The sequence below is a fragment of the Pyrgilauda ruficollis genome, unplaced genomic scaffold (genome assembly GCF_017590135.1).
Source record: "Pyrgilauda ruficollis isolate IOZ18807 unplaced genomic scaffold, ASM1759013v1 scaffold7, whole genome shotgun sequence".
In the NCBI taxonomy this organism is placed as follows: domain Eukaryota; kingdom Metazoa; phylum Chordata; class Aves; order Passeriformes; family Passeridae; genus Pyrgilauda; species Pyrgilauda ruficollis.
The window spans coordinates 2,836,243-2,854,107 of NW_024528821.1; the positions used below are offsets into that span (position 1 = coordinate 2,836,243).

The 17,865-nt window shown below is 47.6% G+C and overlaps 2 protein-coding genes across 2 annotated transcripts; one reads left to right on the forward strand and one right to left on the reverse strand.

The window, feature by feature from the left end:
- Positions 1-2,059: 2,059 nt before the first annotated feature.
- On the forward strand, positions 2,060-17,724 carry POF1B (POF1B actin binding protein). Its single transcript, XM_041485006.1, has 14 exons — positions 2,060-2,395; positions 7,387-7,425; positions 7,794-7,895; positions 9,168-9,332; positions 10,227-10,357; positions 11,292-11,319; positions 12,146-12,220; positions 14,360-14,452; positions 15,159-15,272; positions 15,428-15,580; positions 15,696-15,806; positions 16,422-16,550; positions 16,830-16,903; positions 16,993-17,724. Exons 1-14 carry the CDS (start codon positions 2,060-2,062, stop codon positions 17,141-17,143), a joined length of 1,701 nt encoding a protein of 566 aa, XP_041340940.1. The 3' UTR covers positions 17,144-17,724.
- On the reverse strand, positions 14,406-15,702 carry LOC121363015 (tastin-like). Its single transcript, XM_041485008.1, has 2 exons — positions 15,593-15,702; positions 14,406-14,800 (listed from the first exon to the last, which is right to left on the reverse strand). The coding sequence occupies exons 1-2, from the start codon at positions 15,633-15,635 to the stop codon at positions 14,406-14,408; spliced, it is 438 nt and encodes a 145-aa protein (XP_041340942.1). The 5' UTR covers positions 15,636-15,702.
- Positions 17,725-17,865: the final 141 nt, after the last annotated feature.

A 17,865-nucleotide genomic window follows, 5' to 3' on the forward strand; every position in this document is an offset into this window, starting at 1 on the left:
ACACTGTTCCTGATCGTGGTGTTCCCAAGGGAGTATTTTTCTATTTCATATCAAAGCAGTTTTGTTCCTTGTAGCCCCAGCTGTCATGGCCAGAATTCCATAGCAGGTAACACCCTGCACACCACAGGGCAGCACCATCCCAGGGTTTGGAAGTACATGGAATTTTGGTCACATTAAAATACAGAAGCTTTGTTCGAGGCTCTTTTCATTAGCTGGTACAGATCACCATGCATGTATTACCCACTGTTGTTATTTATGACTCCAATAATCCTCACCACATCTACAGAGCCTTCCGGAATCTGTTCCTATTTCCATTACAACAGGATGGCTTGGGGCCTGCGTTCTGCTGACCCTGGTAGAAATTTCTTCATTAAGCAGGGCAACGTGCTGCATGCAGGTAACATTCCTGAGCTGGCAAACCAACAGTGTTTCCACATTTTATATTACAGCACCCTTTTTCCCCTGAGGAGTATTACTGCAGTTTCTGTAGCTTCCTACTGAAGCACAAAAAACTTTCTTATGTTCTGTGTAAAACAGAGGTTGTTGTAATCATATTTTACTGCTTTCCAAGAAATGCTCTTTTTAAAATTGTTTGTGAAAAGACACTAACAGCTCTTCCAACCTGGTGAAACAAGAATAAGGTTTTATGACAAGATTTTCTTTGCATTTAGTTCCTTTGTAACCAGTGGGATAGAATTTACCTGACATGCTTTTTATAAACACTCCTGTGTAAAGCAGGGTGTCTGTTTGGGTTTAATGCCTGGAGGAAAAGAGAAATTTTTGTATGTGATGAATGTCACAGTGCGTTAAAATACCAGATCATTGTAGGCACTCACCCTAAAATCCATACCTGTCCAAAAGCCTGTTGAGCAGATTTGGTGAACACTTTTTAATTTTAGAGACAGAGCTTTCAGTGAGTGGCCAGTGTAGAACAAGGCAGAAGGTATTGCTCCTCAGAGATGTTTTGCCCTAACATGGCACTATAGAAATTAGTTTTTATTTTGTGTGACTGAGTGTACTATGTGGCCTTACAGCACAGTAGGCATGTAGGGGAAACAAACTGACAAAATTAAGAATTTCAGGTTTATCATTAAGAAGAATATTCATTACATAAGATTCTACAATTATGTTATTGCTACATGACCTTGCAGAACAAAGTTATGTTCTCAGTTAGGGCTTGCCTGACGCTGCCAAAGGAATCCAACTCAAAATATGCTGGATTGAGAAACTGAGTTCACATTCTTCTCTGCAGAGTGAGATTTAATAAGTGACAAACTCCATCCTTTCCAGATAAGAGCTGTGTGGTATTCCATACATAATGATGAGAGCTGGGAATGACAGGACAAAGGAGAATGGCTTCCAACTGTCAGAGGCTGGGATTAGATAGGACACTGAGGAAAATCCGTCCCTTTGAGCCTGGTGAGGCCCTGGCACAGGTTGCCCAGACCCGCTATGGCTTTTCCATCCCTGCAAGTGTCCAAGGCCAGGTTGGACGGGGCTTGGATCACCCTGGGACCGCGGAGAATGTCCCTGCCCACATCACAGGGTGGCACGGGATGGGCTTTAAGGTCCCTTTCAACCCAGGCCATCCCGGGATGCTCAGACAGCCGCTGGCTGAGGGCAGCCCGTGCTGTCAGACCCTGCTCCTTGGTCAGACCGTGCTCCTTGCCCTGGTGCTGCTGCTCCAGGCACAGCCTCCTGCAGGCGGGAACGGCTCTGTGCCCGGGTTCATAACCTCCCTGGAAAGAATACCAAAGTTCATTTGAGCAGCAGGCAGCTGTGGGTTTACACTGCCCCTACACACGCTGTAAAGAGAAAACACCAAAGGGCTTCACTGAACAGCGCGGAGCTTTGCTTTTCTCCCATCTCGCAGGGTGATGTTTCGCCGCGCCGCTGTCCCGGGAGCGCGGTCGGTGCGGAGCCCGTTCCGGGCCGGTGCCGGGGCCGGGGCCGGGGCGGGGTCGGCCCGGGGCTCCCCGCCCGCAGGTGCGGCCCGCCCAAGGCGCGGCCCGCGCAGGTAAAGCCGGAGCGGCCCCGCCGCCGCCGCAGTCTTGCCGCGATGTTCGGGGCGCAGCAGCAGCTGCAGCCGCCCGCGCTGCCCCCGCACCTCCAGCAGCAGCAGCAGCAGCACTACTACCGACGGCAGCAGCACTACAGCACCCTGCCCGCCCGCCGGCCCTGCCCCGAGCCGCCGCCCTGCCCCGAGCCCCCGCCGTGCCCGGAGCCGCCGCGGCCGCTGCCCTGCCTGGACCCCGCTCCGCACCAGCAGCAGGACGGCGCCGTGGCCTACGACCGGGTGCGCACCTACGGGCCGGGCTGCCGCCGGGTCAGCACCTCCTGCTCCTCCCGGGCCGCATCGCCGCTGGACTGCGGGCACGGCTGCGACCCGCCACAGGTACGGCGGGCACGGCCCGGCCTCGGCCCGGCCCTTCGGGAGCTGCTCCCGCACGGCATGAGCGGCCGTCGAAGCCGGAGCCCGACGCCGGAGGCTCTGAGGGTCGGGCCGGGCTCCCCCGGGCGTGGGACGGGTCCAGCCCCGGCCCCTCCGCTCGCCCCGCGCGTTTCTCCTGTGGAAACACCGCTGTGGGCGCTCCCCGCGGTCCCCAGCCTCAGCGGGCTGTCCCCGGGCAGGGATGCCCTGTCCCCGGGCAGGGATGCGGTGCCACCTTTCCCAGCCTTTGGCCCAGAAGGCGGCTTTGGCCGGCTCTGGCACGGCCCGGCCCCGGTGCCCCGCAGGCGCTGCTCCCTTCCCACGCCGCGATGTCCCCGCGGGGCTCTGCTGACTTCGGGCTGCTCATGTAAATGGAGCTCGAAGCCTGTGTGCTTATTAGTTCTCTTTGAATCGATGCTGCTTAATAAGGTCCGCGACTGAGGTGTTGGAGTCGGGCTTGGAAAGCCCTCGCAATGCAGTTCAGCAGGTTTGTTGTGTGTGTATCCAAGGCATGGCTTGAAAGTATCGGTGGAATTTAACACATGCAAATGGTGTATTAAAACTAGAAACCAATAGCTAAAGGACAGATTTGACTGCAAAACCAGAAAGGAGATCAAAATTTATTCTCAAACCACTTTTTTCTTCATACAGCAGAATGCCATTAACATCAATAGGATTGCTCTGCTGTACTCAAATGGCAATGTACATTTGTTTCAAGATTAACTCTTTCTGAATTTTCTTTCCCGTGTTATATTTACCTGTCAAAAAGAATCTGGATTAAGACCAATTACAAGATCTGCATTCCTTTCAAAGCAGTATTTGCATCGTTTGAGGGCTGCCTTGCTCTCCAGGATGGTTTCTGTAAATCCTGGGAAGTGATCGAGCAGCTGTGCTAATAGAAGGACAAGAGAAAATAGCCTCAAGTTGTGCTAGCAGAGGTTCAGGTTGGATATTAGGAAAAAATTCTTCATGGAATGGATGGTTAAGCATTGGAACATACTGCCCAGGGAATTGGTGGACTCACCATCCCTGGAAGTGTTCATAAATGTGTGGCTGTGGCACTTGAGGACATGGTTAAGCGGTGGCCTTGGCCGTGCTGGGGAATGGTTGGACTTGATGATCTTGGTGAGTTTCTGCAGCCTGAGCGAGTCATAATCATCATAAGGGCTGTGTAGGAGTTGGTAATGGCAGAGCCATTCCCTCTGTGTCCAGGTTGTTAATCCTCTTTTGCAAGATGTAGGGCAGGAGTGTAAACACAGGTCTCTCACCTCCCAGATAAGTGATCTGCTCAGCTAGGCTGGATGATAGTCTGAATTGCAGTTAATTAATTAAATATTCATTGGCATAAACATTGCAGTCCCAAGCTTCCTCTGTCTAGATAAGTACGTGAACAAGGATTACAGACTCAAATGCTGTCGCTGCTCTATGGAGGATGTTTAATTTTCAGCATCTGTTGTAGTCACTGAATCCATTACGTCCTGCTGATGAAAACTAATTTCTTGCTGAAGTGTTTTGCTGGACGAGACTTTAAAGACAAGAGGGTGTAGCTCAGTCAGGCTTTGTGTGGGTTGCAGTTTCAGTGGTGGAGAAGGAAGGTGCCTAATACAGATTATTAGGAAGTTATTAAAGCAGAAAACAGTAACAAACAGGGAAGTCAGCTGGGAGGAGGCAGAAGTGGCACACTTGGTGCTGAATGGGAGTTGCCTCAGAGAAGCCCTGGGAGGGTGTAGGACATTCCCAAAGAGTGGATCAGTTGCCCTTTGAGCCCATTGTGCAGGGCTAGGTAAAGTGAATAATGGACCGATACCAAGCTCCCATCTGTGTTTGTTTGGAGGATTTGGGGGTAGTGGCAGCCAGAGCTGCAGTTTCAGCTCTGTGTGCTGCTAAACCAAAGGGCTGTCTTTGGGCAATATTTAATTTGCTTCTGCAGAGTTTGTGTGGATTAACAATAACAGACATGTACATCCCTGTTGACACAGTGCTGGTTTTCAGTCATGTGGCTGGGGTGTGCTCTTGTGTTTATGTACACTTTTAACAAGCTGGAGAGAGGGAGAATTTGAAATTGCTGTGTGCACAGAGCACATGTGCTGGTGCTTTTTGTGATTCAGGGGTTTTTTTTACTTTTGTGGTTTGTGTTGGAGTAATTCATAGCAAATTTTGCTCTGCTTGATCTAAATGAAGTGTTTGGAATAAATTCCCTTCCAGTGTGGCTTATGTGTATGAATCCCTTCTCCATGGTCATGAAAAGATAATTCATGAAGTGGCACATATACAATGTTTGCAGAGGGCAAAACCCTGACAGGCTTTGTAGAGATTTTCTGTCCATGTGAGAAATTTTGGGAGTCAGGTGTTTGTGTGGCTGGGCTCAGTTCTGTGACGTGCAAAGGGCTCCCATGAAAATGGTGTAATATTAACCAGCTTTAGGGTTGGTCTGTGTTGTAACAGCGTCAGACACAGCCTGCCATTTCCCCATTTCACCTGCCAACTGGAACTCATAGATTAGGAGCAGATGACTGGATTGCTTGTCATTAGCAAGACAATGTGTTGTGGATAAAGGCCTTTGACATAGATTAAATTCTCACTTTCATCTCTAGGTTGGCTGAAGCCAAGGGTAACCTGTTGAAATTTTAAAAAATCATTTGATTGCTTCTACATAAAACTGGCGCACTAAGGATAAATCTATCAAGTGCTTATTCTAAAATTAAAAAATCTTATTTAGAAATCTTAAAGACTAGCAAAAATATTCATGCAAGTTTTAGTGTTACCTTTTAAAATTCTGCTTATAAGCCCCATGGCAGGGAGTTGGAACAGGAAGAACTTTAAAGTCCCTTCCATTGTGTGATTCTGTAAAACAGACATAGACTGACTGCTCAGGCTGTCATGAATTCCAAACCCACAACAGCACTGGGCTTTCCCTTTGGAATCCCACCTTCCCCTTCCTTTTCCCAGACAGAAAATGCTGCATCTTCAGACACTGCATCTTCTGACTGCTTGGAGAGAGCAGCCTGAGCTGTGCCCCTTGGGAATGCTGGAAAACAGAAACAGCCCAAGATCCCTTTCCATGTTCCCACTGCTGGGGGACAGCTCCAGAGGTCCTGGAGGTGGCAGCTCCTTGTGCAGAGCCCCGAGCTGTGTGTGGGCAGTGCAGGCTGGCACAGACACAGTGTTCTGCCTCTTGGTCCCCTCCCAGCCTGTGCCAGTCCAGCCTGCTTGGCTGGAATGGGAGAAAGGGCAGGCAAATCCGTGTTTGTAAAGCAGTTCTTTGAAAATGAAAGAGTTTGGGTATCTCAAAAATAAGCATAATTTTATCCAGGCAAAACATTCTTAGGTTCTGTATAATATTGCATTTACAATAAGGATATTAAAAAAGCCTGTTTCAACTTAAAATGCTCCAGACTCCTCTGCTGTGGGTTTATTCTCTGAGACACCCTGGATGCGTTATCCTCTCTAGACTTTGAGTTAGCCCTGGCACGTTTGTCCATCCTTTCAGTGGATTCCAGGGCTGTTGTTCAGTGTCACACAATGGCCATGTGTTGTCCCTGTCCTGGGACGGAGCAGTCCCTGCTGTCCCACGGCTCTCTGGTGGCACAGCTCCGTGTGCTCCTCACAGACCAGGCTCAGGCTGTGTCTGCTCTGAGTCTGGGCTGAAGGAAGGACCAGTGGTCATTCCTGTGCTGAGTATTTCACTTTTTATTCCAGTTCTGCAGGTGTTGGTGGTGCAGGATGGGTTGCATGTTCCACCTCTCTGTGCTGTCTCTTCTCTGTGTTGTGTCCCCAGAGTCCTGCTGGCACATGGGGTGGCAGCTGCACTGAGCAGCTCCCCAAGTTTCTGCAGCAGTTTTAATTTTGAAATTTCTTAATTACTCTGACTGCTGCAAAAACAGTTTATTTTCTACTTTTGTTCCTCTTTCCTGGTGCTGTTATGATTCACTCTTGGGAGGTTTGGAAAAGTGCTCCAGGCTTCCTAAACTTATGCAACAGTTGATTGGAAATCTGACCTACTTCAGAACTGCTCTCACCTGGCTGAGAATGTGGCTGAGACTGAGCTGCAGCAACATAAACTTCCCCCTGGCTTTGGGAAAGAAATTATTCATTATGAAAATTGGAGGTTTGTGCTATGAGGGAGGATAAACACTATGCTGCAAACTGACAAATTGCCCAGTCCTTAGATTGGGTTCAGTGGGAGCTCTGCTTGTTTGGGTAAAGGCCGGGATGTGAGGGGTTGAAGCAAGGTGTGATTTGTTAGAACTGGTGGAGGACAGTGTCTGCAATTGCTTCCAGACAGTACTGGGACAAACCTGAAGAAATCTATTTGAAAACAAAGCTGCTGCCAGGGACAGATTCTTGTAATTTAAAGAGGCACATCTCATTTTTCATTCAGGAATGTGCAGATGCTCCACGTGGGTATCGTTCCCAGAGGTGGCAGCTGTGGAGCTGTGTGCAGTGGATGTGACCCAGTGGGTTGTTGGGCAGCTCCTCTACCTGTTCACTTCTGAGTTTAAGCAAAATCCAAATTTTCATGCCTTGTTGAAACAAAAAGGGTATGATGCATCTCCGTCTGCACCAGCTGATTTTGATGTGTAACATGAAAAAGCCAAAAATCAAAGAGATGGACTGGAACAGGGACATGGGATCCAGGAAGGCTCATCCAGCTTTGATTTGTAGCCTGTTCTGCTGCACTTACAGAAAATATGGACTAATTCCCTCAGACCTGCAAAGAGGGGATTGAGAAAAACCCAGCTCTTAAAATGCCGCGAAGGATTGTGTCTTGCTGTGCTGCACATGGACCAATTCCTTTGGGGTGTGAAGGCCCTGGGTTTGAAACATCTCCAGGTGACTGTGGCCAGTGGATCCCAGAGTATTTACAGCCAATGTCCATAATCAGACTCCTCTGCCAGAAAAGGTGTTGGAGGTTGAGCTGCAGTCATCTCTGAACCTTTTTTCCTCCCTTGCAGGGCACCATCCGCAGGATCATTATCGAGAACCCGGATCAGGTAGGGAAACTGTGCTGGACTTCCCTCAGCTCCTCCAGGGGGGATGATAAACACTCAGAGCACACAGCTCACACCTCTGAGGGAATTATCAGGGATTGAAAACACTGCAGAATGGCCACTCAGGCTCCCAGCTCTCAGCAGTTAAGTCTTTATTAATATTGATTAATTACTGTTTCTACTGTATGTATTTCACATAGTCCCTATGCAAGCACAGCCACTCTGTTTCCAAATGGACACACACTCACATGTTCACATCCTAAAGGACAACTCACATACCTTTCAATTATCTATTTTTAGTCAAAATTGCACTAATCCTGAGTTTGCTGTTTGACAAGATTTATGGATGTTTTTATTTACATGTTTTACAGGAGCCATTATCCCCTTTTCTTCGAGGGGCCAGTTTCTCTCCTGGAAATAATGTCATCTATGAAAAAACAATAAGAAAATATGAGCTATTAAATCCCCTCCAAGTAAGTTGGGTGTTTATATTATCTGTTGCAAGAAGAACATTGAGTTGGTAGCAGGAAATTGATGTTTCTGGGTTGATTTTGTTTGGTTCTGGGTTTTTCTTTTTTTGGTTAGGAGTAGCTGCCAACCTGAGAACTGCCTTGTTGTGATCTAGGATGCATTCTCAAAGTAACTGAAGCAGAAAGGAGAGCAGAAAGTGGAATGTTGGCCATATTTTTCCTAAGAATTTATTATTAATTAACAATGAAAACTGCTGTTGTATCTCTAATATTGTCAGTCTATATCTGAGTAGTGGCTGTGAATTAGTTTCTTGTAATAGCTTCATAACAGAACAACCAAGATACATTTTTAGAAAAAAAAATTAAAACCACAATTTTTTATTTTACTAACTCTTGGAAAAATATGTTTGGCAAATCTGTCTGAAATTTCATCTCACAATTGGTGTTTTGTCAATAGAAAAAATACTGCTCCCTTTCATTGCTCTGAAACATTTCCAACAGGAAAAAAATTTGAAATTTAGCATTTCTCAGAGTGATTTACCTGAGGTTTTTTTAATTTTGTTTTTTAAAATGGGACTTTTCATGCCTCTCTGGATTTTTGATAGCTGAATTCTCTGTGATAACCAGTCTCTGAGGTGGAAAAGGAAAAAACTCGTAATTATAAACAACAGCTTCTTTCTTGCTGTAGATGATGTCCAAAGAAAAGAATAAAAATTTGTTGAGCTTAGCCCTGGAAACCGTAGTTTTACTTCTGGTTTTTGTTACCTGAGCTATGTTTAGATTTAGGTCAAATCAGGAGTATAGTAAAGGAAATTTCTGTGTGTAGTGGGGCATCCAGCTTGGGAAAAGTTTTTCACCCGTGCTTCTCACTGGCAGCTACTAAAACTGGGAGGAAAATTGGTGAATTACAACCCTGTTAGGTATAAAAAAAGCCATTTAATTTGGATTATTAAATCATCCAAAGCCACCACCAGCACGGCCAGTCATGGACACGTTTCATTCACTACTGAGGTTGATGTCCCTGCAGTGCCCAGCACTGACAGGTCCTTTCTGCCCCAGCAGGGGCATTTCCCACCCGTGCAGGGTACCCAGCATTAACCCTTTCTGCCCCAGCAGGGGCATTTCCCACCCGTGCAGGGTACCCAGCATTAACCCTTTCTGCCCCAGCAGGGGCATTTCCCACCCGTGCAGGGTACCCAGCATTAACCCTTTCTGCCCCAGCAGAGCCATTTCCCGCCCGTGCAGCCCAGCACTGACGGCTCCTTTCTGTGCCAGGAGCGGCAGTTCCCGGTGTGCCCGGCGGAGCCGTGCCAGCCGCTCGCGGTCACCCAGCAGTGCCAGCAGACACAGACGGGCAGTCCCTGCGAGCTGTGCCCGGGCCCGGGGAGTGACGAGTGCCGGGGACACCCCGTGAGGAGGGGCACGGCCCCCCCCGAGCTGGTGAGCGCTCCGCGGTTCGTTCTCAGGCAGGGACAGATCCCGGGAGCGAGCGCTTTTGTGGCTCTGAAGTCCCCACAGGTTTGTGTGGGACCCTTGTCACTGAGCAGGGTCTGTGTGTCTGTCTGGGACTGTCCACGGCTTTCTCAGGTGGTGTTGGGGGGGGAAGCTGTTTGAGAGTTGTATTTCCCATTGTCACAGACCTGTGCACTGACTGAGATGAGCCCGTGGTGTTTAGCTGGGCTCAGTCTCACGGGGCTGTTTGGTTTTGCTTTTCTTTACCCATCAATTCGGGTTTCACCTGTCAGTCTGTACACAAAGACTGAGGAATGTACAGCCTCTGCTTTGGGAGGAAACACACATTGCTTTATAACCTTGGCAAATATCAGCTCAGGGTTCCTTTTTTCCTATGCTGATCAGCCAGGGCTTCAAATATATTTCAATTTCATGCAAAAGTTGTTGACACAAATCCAGTGGAAGCACTAAAGGAGCTTCCTGGTGTACTTGCAGCCTGTTAGTGCAGCTGGGGAGGGAGTGCAGCAGGTCCCTCCTGTGCACCCAGTCGGTGTTTGGGTGACAAACACCCTGGGGACCTCGGTGTCAGACCTGTGCAGAACCTTCCAGAGCTGGACAGTCCCATCAGCCAGCTCAGGACACTCAGCTTGGGCTGAGGACTCTGCTGTGGAAGCAGAGTTCTTGTTGTTCTAAAGGAAGTCATTCCTCTCTGTACAGTTTATTGAAAACCAGCAGATATGGAAAACTCACTACCAAGAAAAGTGTAATTAAATTGAAAATTGCTAAGAGCAACCAGACCCAAATCCTACCTGTAGCATTTTCATGTTCAGCTTTCATCCCAAAGAAGGGATCCTGTCCTGATGCCCTGCCTGTCTCCTGCAGGTGAGCTGCCCCCAGGACAGCCCCGAGCAGCTGGACTGCCGCTTCTTTGGGGAGCTGCTGGCCGAGCTGCACCGCAAGAGCAATGACCTGTACAGCTGCTTGCTGCAGCACGTGGAGAAGATTGGGACAAGGTATTGCCACTGGATCTGTCATTGCTGTGCCCCAGACATCCAGCACTGCACAGCTGGCAGGGACAGTGTTGTTTGTTGGTTGTGCTCCTTGTTTCTTCCTGACAGCCAGAACTGACTGGGTGTTTTACACATTCATCTGATTTGCAAGTAACTGAGGACATAGAAATGCTGTAAGCCAAGGAAATTTATTGAATGTCATTCTTAAGAATTGTATCTCCTACATGTGTTTGTACATTGAGCAAACAAGAACTTACAGCAAACTGACATATATTTCATGACACAATTCTATTGCTGTGTCCTGAGGAAACAACCCAAATGTTCCTCTGTCCTGTCGTGGTGTTGTGTCATGGATTAAAGGACAGCCACCACCAGGCATAAAGCTCATTCTCTACATCCAAATGAACATAAAGCACATTTTCTGCAGAGCCCTGCAGACCATCTGTGGCAAGGAATGAGAGTCACAGCAGGCAGTGCCCTGCACAGCCCTTCCCCATTCCCTCCATCACCCTCATTCTTCCCCCTCACTCCCGATCTTGTCTGGTGCCTTCCAAGATCACTGAATAAGGAAAGTGGTCCTGTAGCAGGGGAGAAAGGGAATTTATCTATCACAGAAACCCTGAGAATGCCAAGTCAACACTTGGGGCAGGGCTGGGAATTGCAGCAGAGCTGTGGGCAAACCATTACCCAGGCAATTAAGGGAGTAATTGGGTTAACTGCCCATAATTGGGATAACTGCCCAAAGGACTGGGGATAGTCAGCCTGTGTTTGCAGTGCTGCTGGAGGTCTCCAGTCTCCCCAGGAATTCCTCCACAGAGGGAAGGTAATGACTCTTCAACTGAGAAAGACCCTTGCTCTGTATTGTCCAGATAATCTTTTAGTGGTGAATATGTGTCTGAATCCTGGAAGTTCTCAAACAGCTTTTTGTGTTTTACAGGAACCACGACATTGAATTCACGTGCCAGGTAAGGCCCAGGCTGTCCCCTGCCACCACTGGGGGAGGGCTCAAGCAAATAAAGCCAAAGCAGTTGAAGTGAAGGAGGCTGGTCTTGGTTAGTTCATGCTTCCTGCTTGATAAAAACATTCAGTGCCTGAAAACCACTGCCAGGCAGGTATTTGCAAATGTGGTAACACTGAAAGGAAACTTCAAGAATTTGCATTATTTCAGTATGAGAGTCAAATTTTGGAAGTCTATCCTGCTGTTCCAGTAATGGTTTCACTGGAAAATGACTTGCATAGGTACCTCTATTTTTACAATGTGTTTTTTGTAAAGGGTCTTTCACTCCCTGGCTAGTGAAGCTGCTGCTGAGCAGCAGGTGCTGCACCTTTGAAGGCATTCAGTGTGAATGGGGCAGAAATACCTGTCCAGGGTTCACCTGCAGGAAGCAAATGCCACTGAATCCTGGCAGCATCTCCTGCTGGTCATCTGGGGTTTATTGGCAGCCCATTCAGAAACATGAGGTTTTGCCCCCCATAAACTGCTGGGAGTTGTTGTAGCATCAGCTGTTGCTTCCTGAGAGAGGATTGGTTTGAATACTGCTTTTAAATGTTGAATTTAAGCATTTGAATATATGCTTCATGTATCATTTTATCTCACTTTGTACATGCCCCACATATAAAAGACTTTGGAAGTTTTCTGGATAGACTTTGATCTATTTTTGTTCTTATTTGCCTTGAACTAAGGATGTTTTTCATAGCAGAGCTGTGTAATTAATGAAGAAACCACATTACTAATCTACCAGGCAAAATTCTTAATCAGGATGTCTCCTCTTTCCTCCCTTCTTTGCTTAGACTGAAGATATTGAAGAATTAATTCCCAAAGGACTGTCTGAGGCAACAAAGCAGCAGATTCGTTATCTCCTCCAGGTATGGAGCTTGGCAGCCTGTAGGAGCTGGGAGCAGTAGGAGCTGGCTCACACACAGGAGGGACTTGGTACATAACTCCCTTCACTCTGTGTTCCCTCATCCCATTGTTTCTAGAGTGAGGGGGTGGAATGGTGGCTTTAAAGGAAGTGTCACACGGACCCACAGTCCACTTGTGTATTTTAAACTGAGCTCTACTGGGGCTTTCCTGCAGTTTCACTGGAAACTGTCCTGGCTTTTGACCACTGACAGGAGAACAGAGACCTTTCATCTTTCTGTGTTGTGTATTAAGGCTTTAAAGGCCAAACACAAACAGGAGGTGCTAAAAACTCAGAAGCAGAGCCTGAATCCCGTCTGCTCCCAGCCCAACCCCATGGCTGGGCATGGAGCAGGGAAGGAGCTGAAGAACCAGCCCAGGACAAAACTCTACACCTGAACCACAACAGGAATGGTTCTGTTTGCTGTTGGATGCCAAAAGCACAGCTCAGCACCCAGAGCTGCCTTTGCCAGGCAGGTGTGTCAGAGCAGGATCCAGGGCAGCCTCAGCAGGAGTCCTGATCTGGGCTCCTTCCCTCAGGTAGGGGGAGGGAGATCCTACCTGGGAGCTGCACCTTGGAATCACTTCCTGGTAAAAAAAAACATCCATTGAAATGAGGCTGAGAAGGAGCAGCCTGGTCTGAGTTCACAGCTGCCCTGCTCTGACATCCCCATCCCTTCCAACTGGAATTATTCTGTGCTTCTCTTACAAGGAAGATGGACCCAGATATTCCATGGCCTCACAGTGGCACACTGTCCTGGGAGGCTGGTTCAGCTCCAGGTGAAAAGTTGGAACAGGCATTTCCTGTTGTCTCTGTGTCCAGCTGGTTTTACATCCTCACAGCTGTGATTATAAAATGCAGCCAAAATGGCTTTTGGTGACCCAGGTGTTGTCAGGATCCACCCAGGACAGAGCTGGGAGGGAAGGGTTTGCACAGCCCAGGATCCCGAGCTGGGAATGCCAGAGGCTTCTTCCTTGTCTAAGGACACAAGGAATTCCACTGGAGAAGCACAAGGCACCTCTGGGATTTAGCAACCTCTAGCACTAAGCAATTACTGAGTGGGGTTTTACTTACATTTTTATAGTCTAAATTTCACCCTTTGACTCAATTCCTTCTTTCAAACTACTCTATAGTGTATTACACAATAAAACCAATAAAACCATAAGACAGAAGCAAAATTCCACTTTAATCACAAAACAAACAAAAAGGTGAGTTGCACTAGGAGTGAAGTCTCAGTCACACCACAGCACCAGTGGGGATAAAAAACTGGGCAAGGGCCAATTTTCTTATGGATAGAGAGCATGAGAGCTCCAAGTTTCACTTTGGTCTGGACAGAAAAAAACCCACAGCTTTTGTACAGAATATTCAGCCCTTCAAGGAGTGTTACAACTTGAGGAGTTATTTGTGTGTCCTTTCAAAGTCTATTATTTTTCTTTTAAATATTATAAGTGTATCATGAAATGCAACAATTGATATTTTCACCTGAATCAATACACAGCTATTAAAGGCATTAAAATTAACATTCCAAAGGAGAACAGTGGGCTGTGGTCACTTATGGTTTTCTCTTTCATCCAGATGACTCCTTTCATCTTTGGGATCTTTTTCCTTTTAAAGGGAGGAGTTGGCTGTATGAGCTTTTTTAATTTAAATTTTTAAAAATGTTAATTAAATTCCCTCATCCTTGAGCCCGGAGCTTTGCCAGATCTCAAACATGACTCATTCCTCTGTGCCTTTTAAGGCAGGGCAGTAATTTTGAAAAATCAGTGTAAGCACAAAGCTTTTAAAGCTCTAATAATAATTGTACAATATTAACACATTTGTTTTTCCCTTTATTGGTGTACAAAGGCAGTTCCTTACCCTGTTTTTCCTTCCATTTTAACAACGTTGTCCTGTGTTACAAGGCAGAAATTGAACACTGGCATTTGCAGAACAAAGTGCAAGGAAAATATTTCCTGTAGAAACTGTGGGCACTTCAAAGGACGTGCAATGGTTTTAGAAGTTACTGTCAGCTGTAAAGCAGTTTCTGTTCTACCTCTTGTCAGGCATATTGTAAACAAAGCTGCCTAATTAAACCAAATTATCCCTTTCATTTCTCCCCTCCCAGATGAGAGCGACGTCGGACAAATCCCTGAGACTTGTGCTTTCCACGTTCAAGAACCTGCGGGAGGAGCTCTGCCATTTGCAGGATGACCTGGGGGTGAGTCCTGCTCCTCCTCCAGCTGCTCCCAGCTGGAGCAGGAGCCCAGGGCTGGCATTCCAGGCTGTGGCTGTGCTGGTGGCAGTGGCTGCTCTGTCAGTGCCTCAGGGGGCTGGATGGACAGGGGTGCCTTTGGCAGCTCCACAGGTTCTCTGGGCTGGATGGACAGGGATGGCTTTGGCAGCTCCACAGGTTCTCTGGGCTGGATGGACAGGGATGGCTTTGGCAGCTCCACAGGTTCTCTGGCCTTCAGCCATCCCAGCCCTGTGGATGCAGGCAGCAGACAATTGCTGTTGTTTCCATCCCAGCCCAAGTGCTCAGCACCGCTGAGAATGTCACAGCATTGTCCTGGAAAATGCGATGTTGAGGGAGAAGAATTTGAACTTGAGCACAGAACAAGGAGTCAGTGCAGTGGACTTAGTTTTGGGTGATTTTTGGTTGTTTGGGACGTTTTGTTGGCTTCTATTTAAATTGTTTCTGGGGCAGACAGGAAGGGCAGTGTCCAGGATCCCAGTGCTCACCACCCAGCACAAAGCCATGGGCACTACAGTGTGTGCTATGTACCTAAACCCCAGACTTTGAAGAAAGTTGAGCATTCTCTCAGTTCTAAAATGTCCCTTTATTAATGACTGTGTTGAATTTCATGGGAAGAGTTTACTGAAAAATTGCAGCTTTTGACTGTAAACTTTTGACTTATGTCCTGCAGAAGCTGGAAACTGACAATGTCTTGCTGAAGAAGGATTTGGCTTTTAAGGATTCCCAAGTGAAAGAATATGAAACAATGCTGGCTTCTCTGAGGGAGAACAATCGTCAGCAGCAGGTAAATCAAGAAACATTTCCAGTGTCATTCCAGACAGCCAAAATGGGGGCAATTTGCTGACTTCTGGGTACTCTGAGTAACTGCTGCCTGCTGTGTGTGTGATGCTGTTCCTCCCCGGAGGAATTCCAGGTGCTCATTCCCCCTGTGCTTTCCAGCAAGGGCTCAGGGACAGCACTGCCAAATGCCGCTCCCTGGAGGAACAGCTCCTGTCCCTGCGGCTCAGCGAGGGTGACAAGGACTGCCAGCTGAAGGAGCTGGAGTACAGCAAGAGGGCCCTGGAGCAGGAGATCCAGAGCCTCAAGCTGCAGGTGAGGGCTCACCTGGCTGGGTGCAGTAGCTGAGTCCCAGACTCAGAGGGATCATTGTAGGAAAACTAACGATGAAAACTCTCTTTGTAAAATAAAATTGGGTTCTTTGCTGCAGAGCTGCTCCAGCCCCACCCTGCAGACCACGACAGACGAGCTCTCCAGCCGCTACGTGGAGATGATCAACAACCTGAGGGAGGACAAGGACAGGGAGATCCGCAGCCTCAGGGTAAGGGGCTCTGCTGCCTGTGTGCAGGGACAGCTGCTCCTGCACCTACAGCAGCAGAGATCTTCCACAGGCACTTTTTGGGTGTCTTCTGGCTGTGCAGTTACTTTACTCATAGACACTGGTGATGGTTTAAAACCTTTATAGTAGAACATAAAACCGTGATTTAAAAAAAACCCCAACTGTTCTTTACATGAAGAAATCAGGATCAACCTGATTAGTGGGCTGTCCTAAAGGGATATTTTGTGTGTCCTGATAACCTAAGAAATTAGTCAAAATATGCTTGATAGGAAACAAAAATAAATCCCAGTCACAGCTGTAATTAGGAAATGTCTCTCATGGAAATCAGTGGTAAAAGTCTCCAACTCTGGAAGCCAATTCAACTGGTTCAGTGTTGGTTTAGCTTGAGAATTCTAATATAATTAAATTACTACTGAGTAGAATTCAGTCCAATTAGCACTTCCTGAATTTACTGTGTGGCTCAACTCCCTCACCTGAAAATCCCTGGGCCTCACTGTTGATGGTGTTAAGGAAATGCCACTCCTGGAGCCCTGGGTGGGTGCTGAGGGGCCCTGCCCAGAGCCCCCCACACCTGAGAGCTCCTGCCTTGTTCTGCAGTCCCAGCTGTGCCAGTTCCAGCAGGACATAACCAGGAGAGAGGGGAGCAACAGCGACTTGCAAATGAGGCTGCACGAACTGACATCGCTGCTGGAGGACAAAGAGGCTTTTATTAAACAACAGCAGGAGGTAAAATAACACAAGTTATTTCTCTTCTAAGGGTTTTTGTGTTTAAGCCTCAATGTACTGTGTAGGTGGCACCTTACCAGGAAGTCCTTTGTCCTCTCCTGGCTCAGGAAAGGGGGTTAGGATTTGTTCTAACTGAATGCTGTTTCTCTGACAGCCTTCTGGAAGGGCAGATTTTCAGACTGTTGAGACAAATTTCTGCAAATATTTTGTTGTGGCTTTAGTGAACTAATACTTCAAAAACCATGACTTCACATCACTGTTTGCTTTTGATTTTGTCAGGAGCTCTTCAGACTGAAGCATGAGAAGTTATCAGGCAGTCAGTCCCCTGGGGTGACAGCCATCATCACTAAAAAGTAATGTGTTATTCACCTTTTTTAAAAACACATAATTTGGGCTTTCCTTTGTTTAGGCTCTGTTAAGCAACCTGTTCAATTCTCCACAGGTACAGGAATCAGTATCCTATTCTGGGTCTCCTGTCTGATGACTACAAGGTCACATCACCTGTCAATAAATCACAAACGATTGTAATTGAGAGGACTGGAGAGATCTGGAAACATGTAAGTTTACCTGGATATGGACTGTTCCCTCTGTAATCCCTAAGTGTTCAGTTTAACTTCAAAGCAAGTATTACCCAAACTGAGAGCTCAGCGATGCCCTCGTGGTAATTTAACTGCAAAAAGCAAAGTGACTGACTGCAGCCAGGGAACTGTCCTGGCTTTTGGGACAGGCAGTAATTGGTGGGTGTGGTACAAATAAAACCTTTTGTTGTTTTCTCTGGCACGTAATTACTCTGAACAAAAGCATCAGCTTGCCCTAACACCGGCCCCGGGGTGTTGCTGTACTGGGCAGGTCGGCAGGGACTGTGTCCTGCTGTGCTCTCAGGTGAGCAGGGATTTGGGAGGGCTGTGCTCCTCTGCACGAGGAGCATTAATGACTCCAAGCCATTAGTAAAACATAAAAAGCACCACATCCCTGAAACTCACCGTGAGCCAGGGCAGTGACGAACCCAGGAATGCAGAAGAGTGGTGACGTTTTAAGGAGTGATTCAGAGTAAAAATAGAAAACAGGGCTGCAGAAGCTATTTCTGTTACAGGCAGGGCCCGTGGTGCCAAGTCTGGCTACAAGGTAAAGGCTGCAGAAATGGCAGGGTGGCCAAGCAGGGGTGGTGGCTGCAGGCACAAGGTCACAGCAGCACCTGGACACAACCACAGGGGGACACTGCCAGGGGACAGTTCTGTGACAGGTAACACACCTGGCACGTCCCTCAAGGGGACCTTGCCTGCAGCAGGATTAAAAAAGCAAAAGGCTCGGGGCA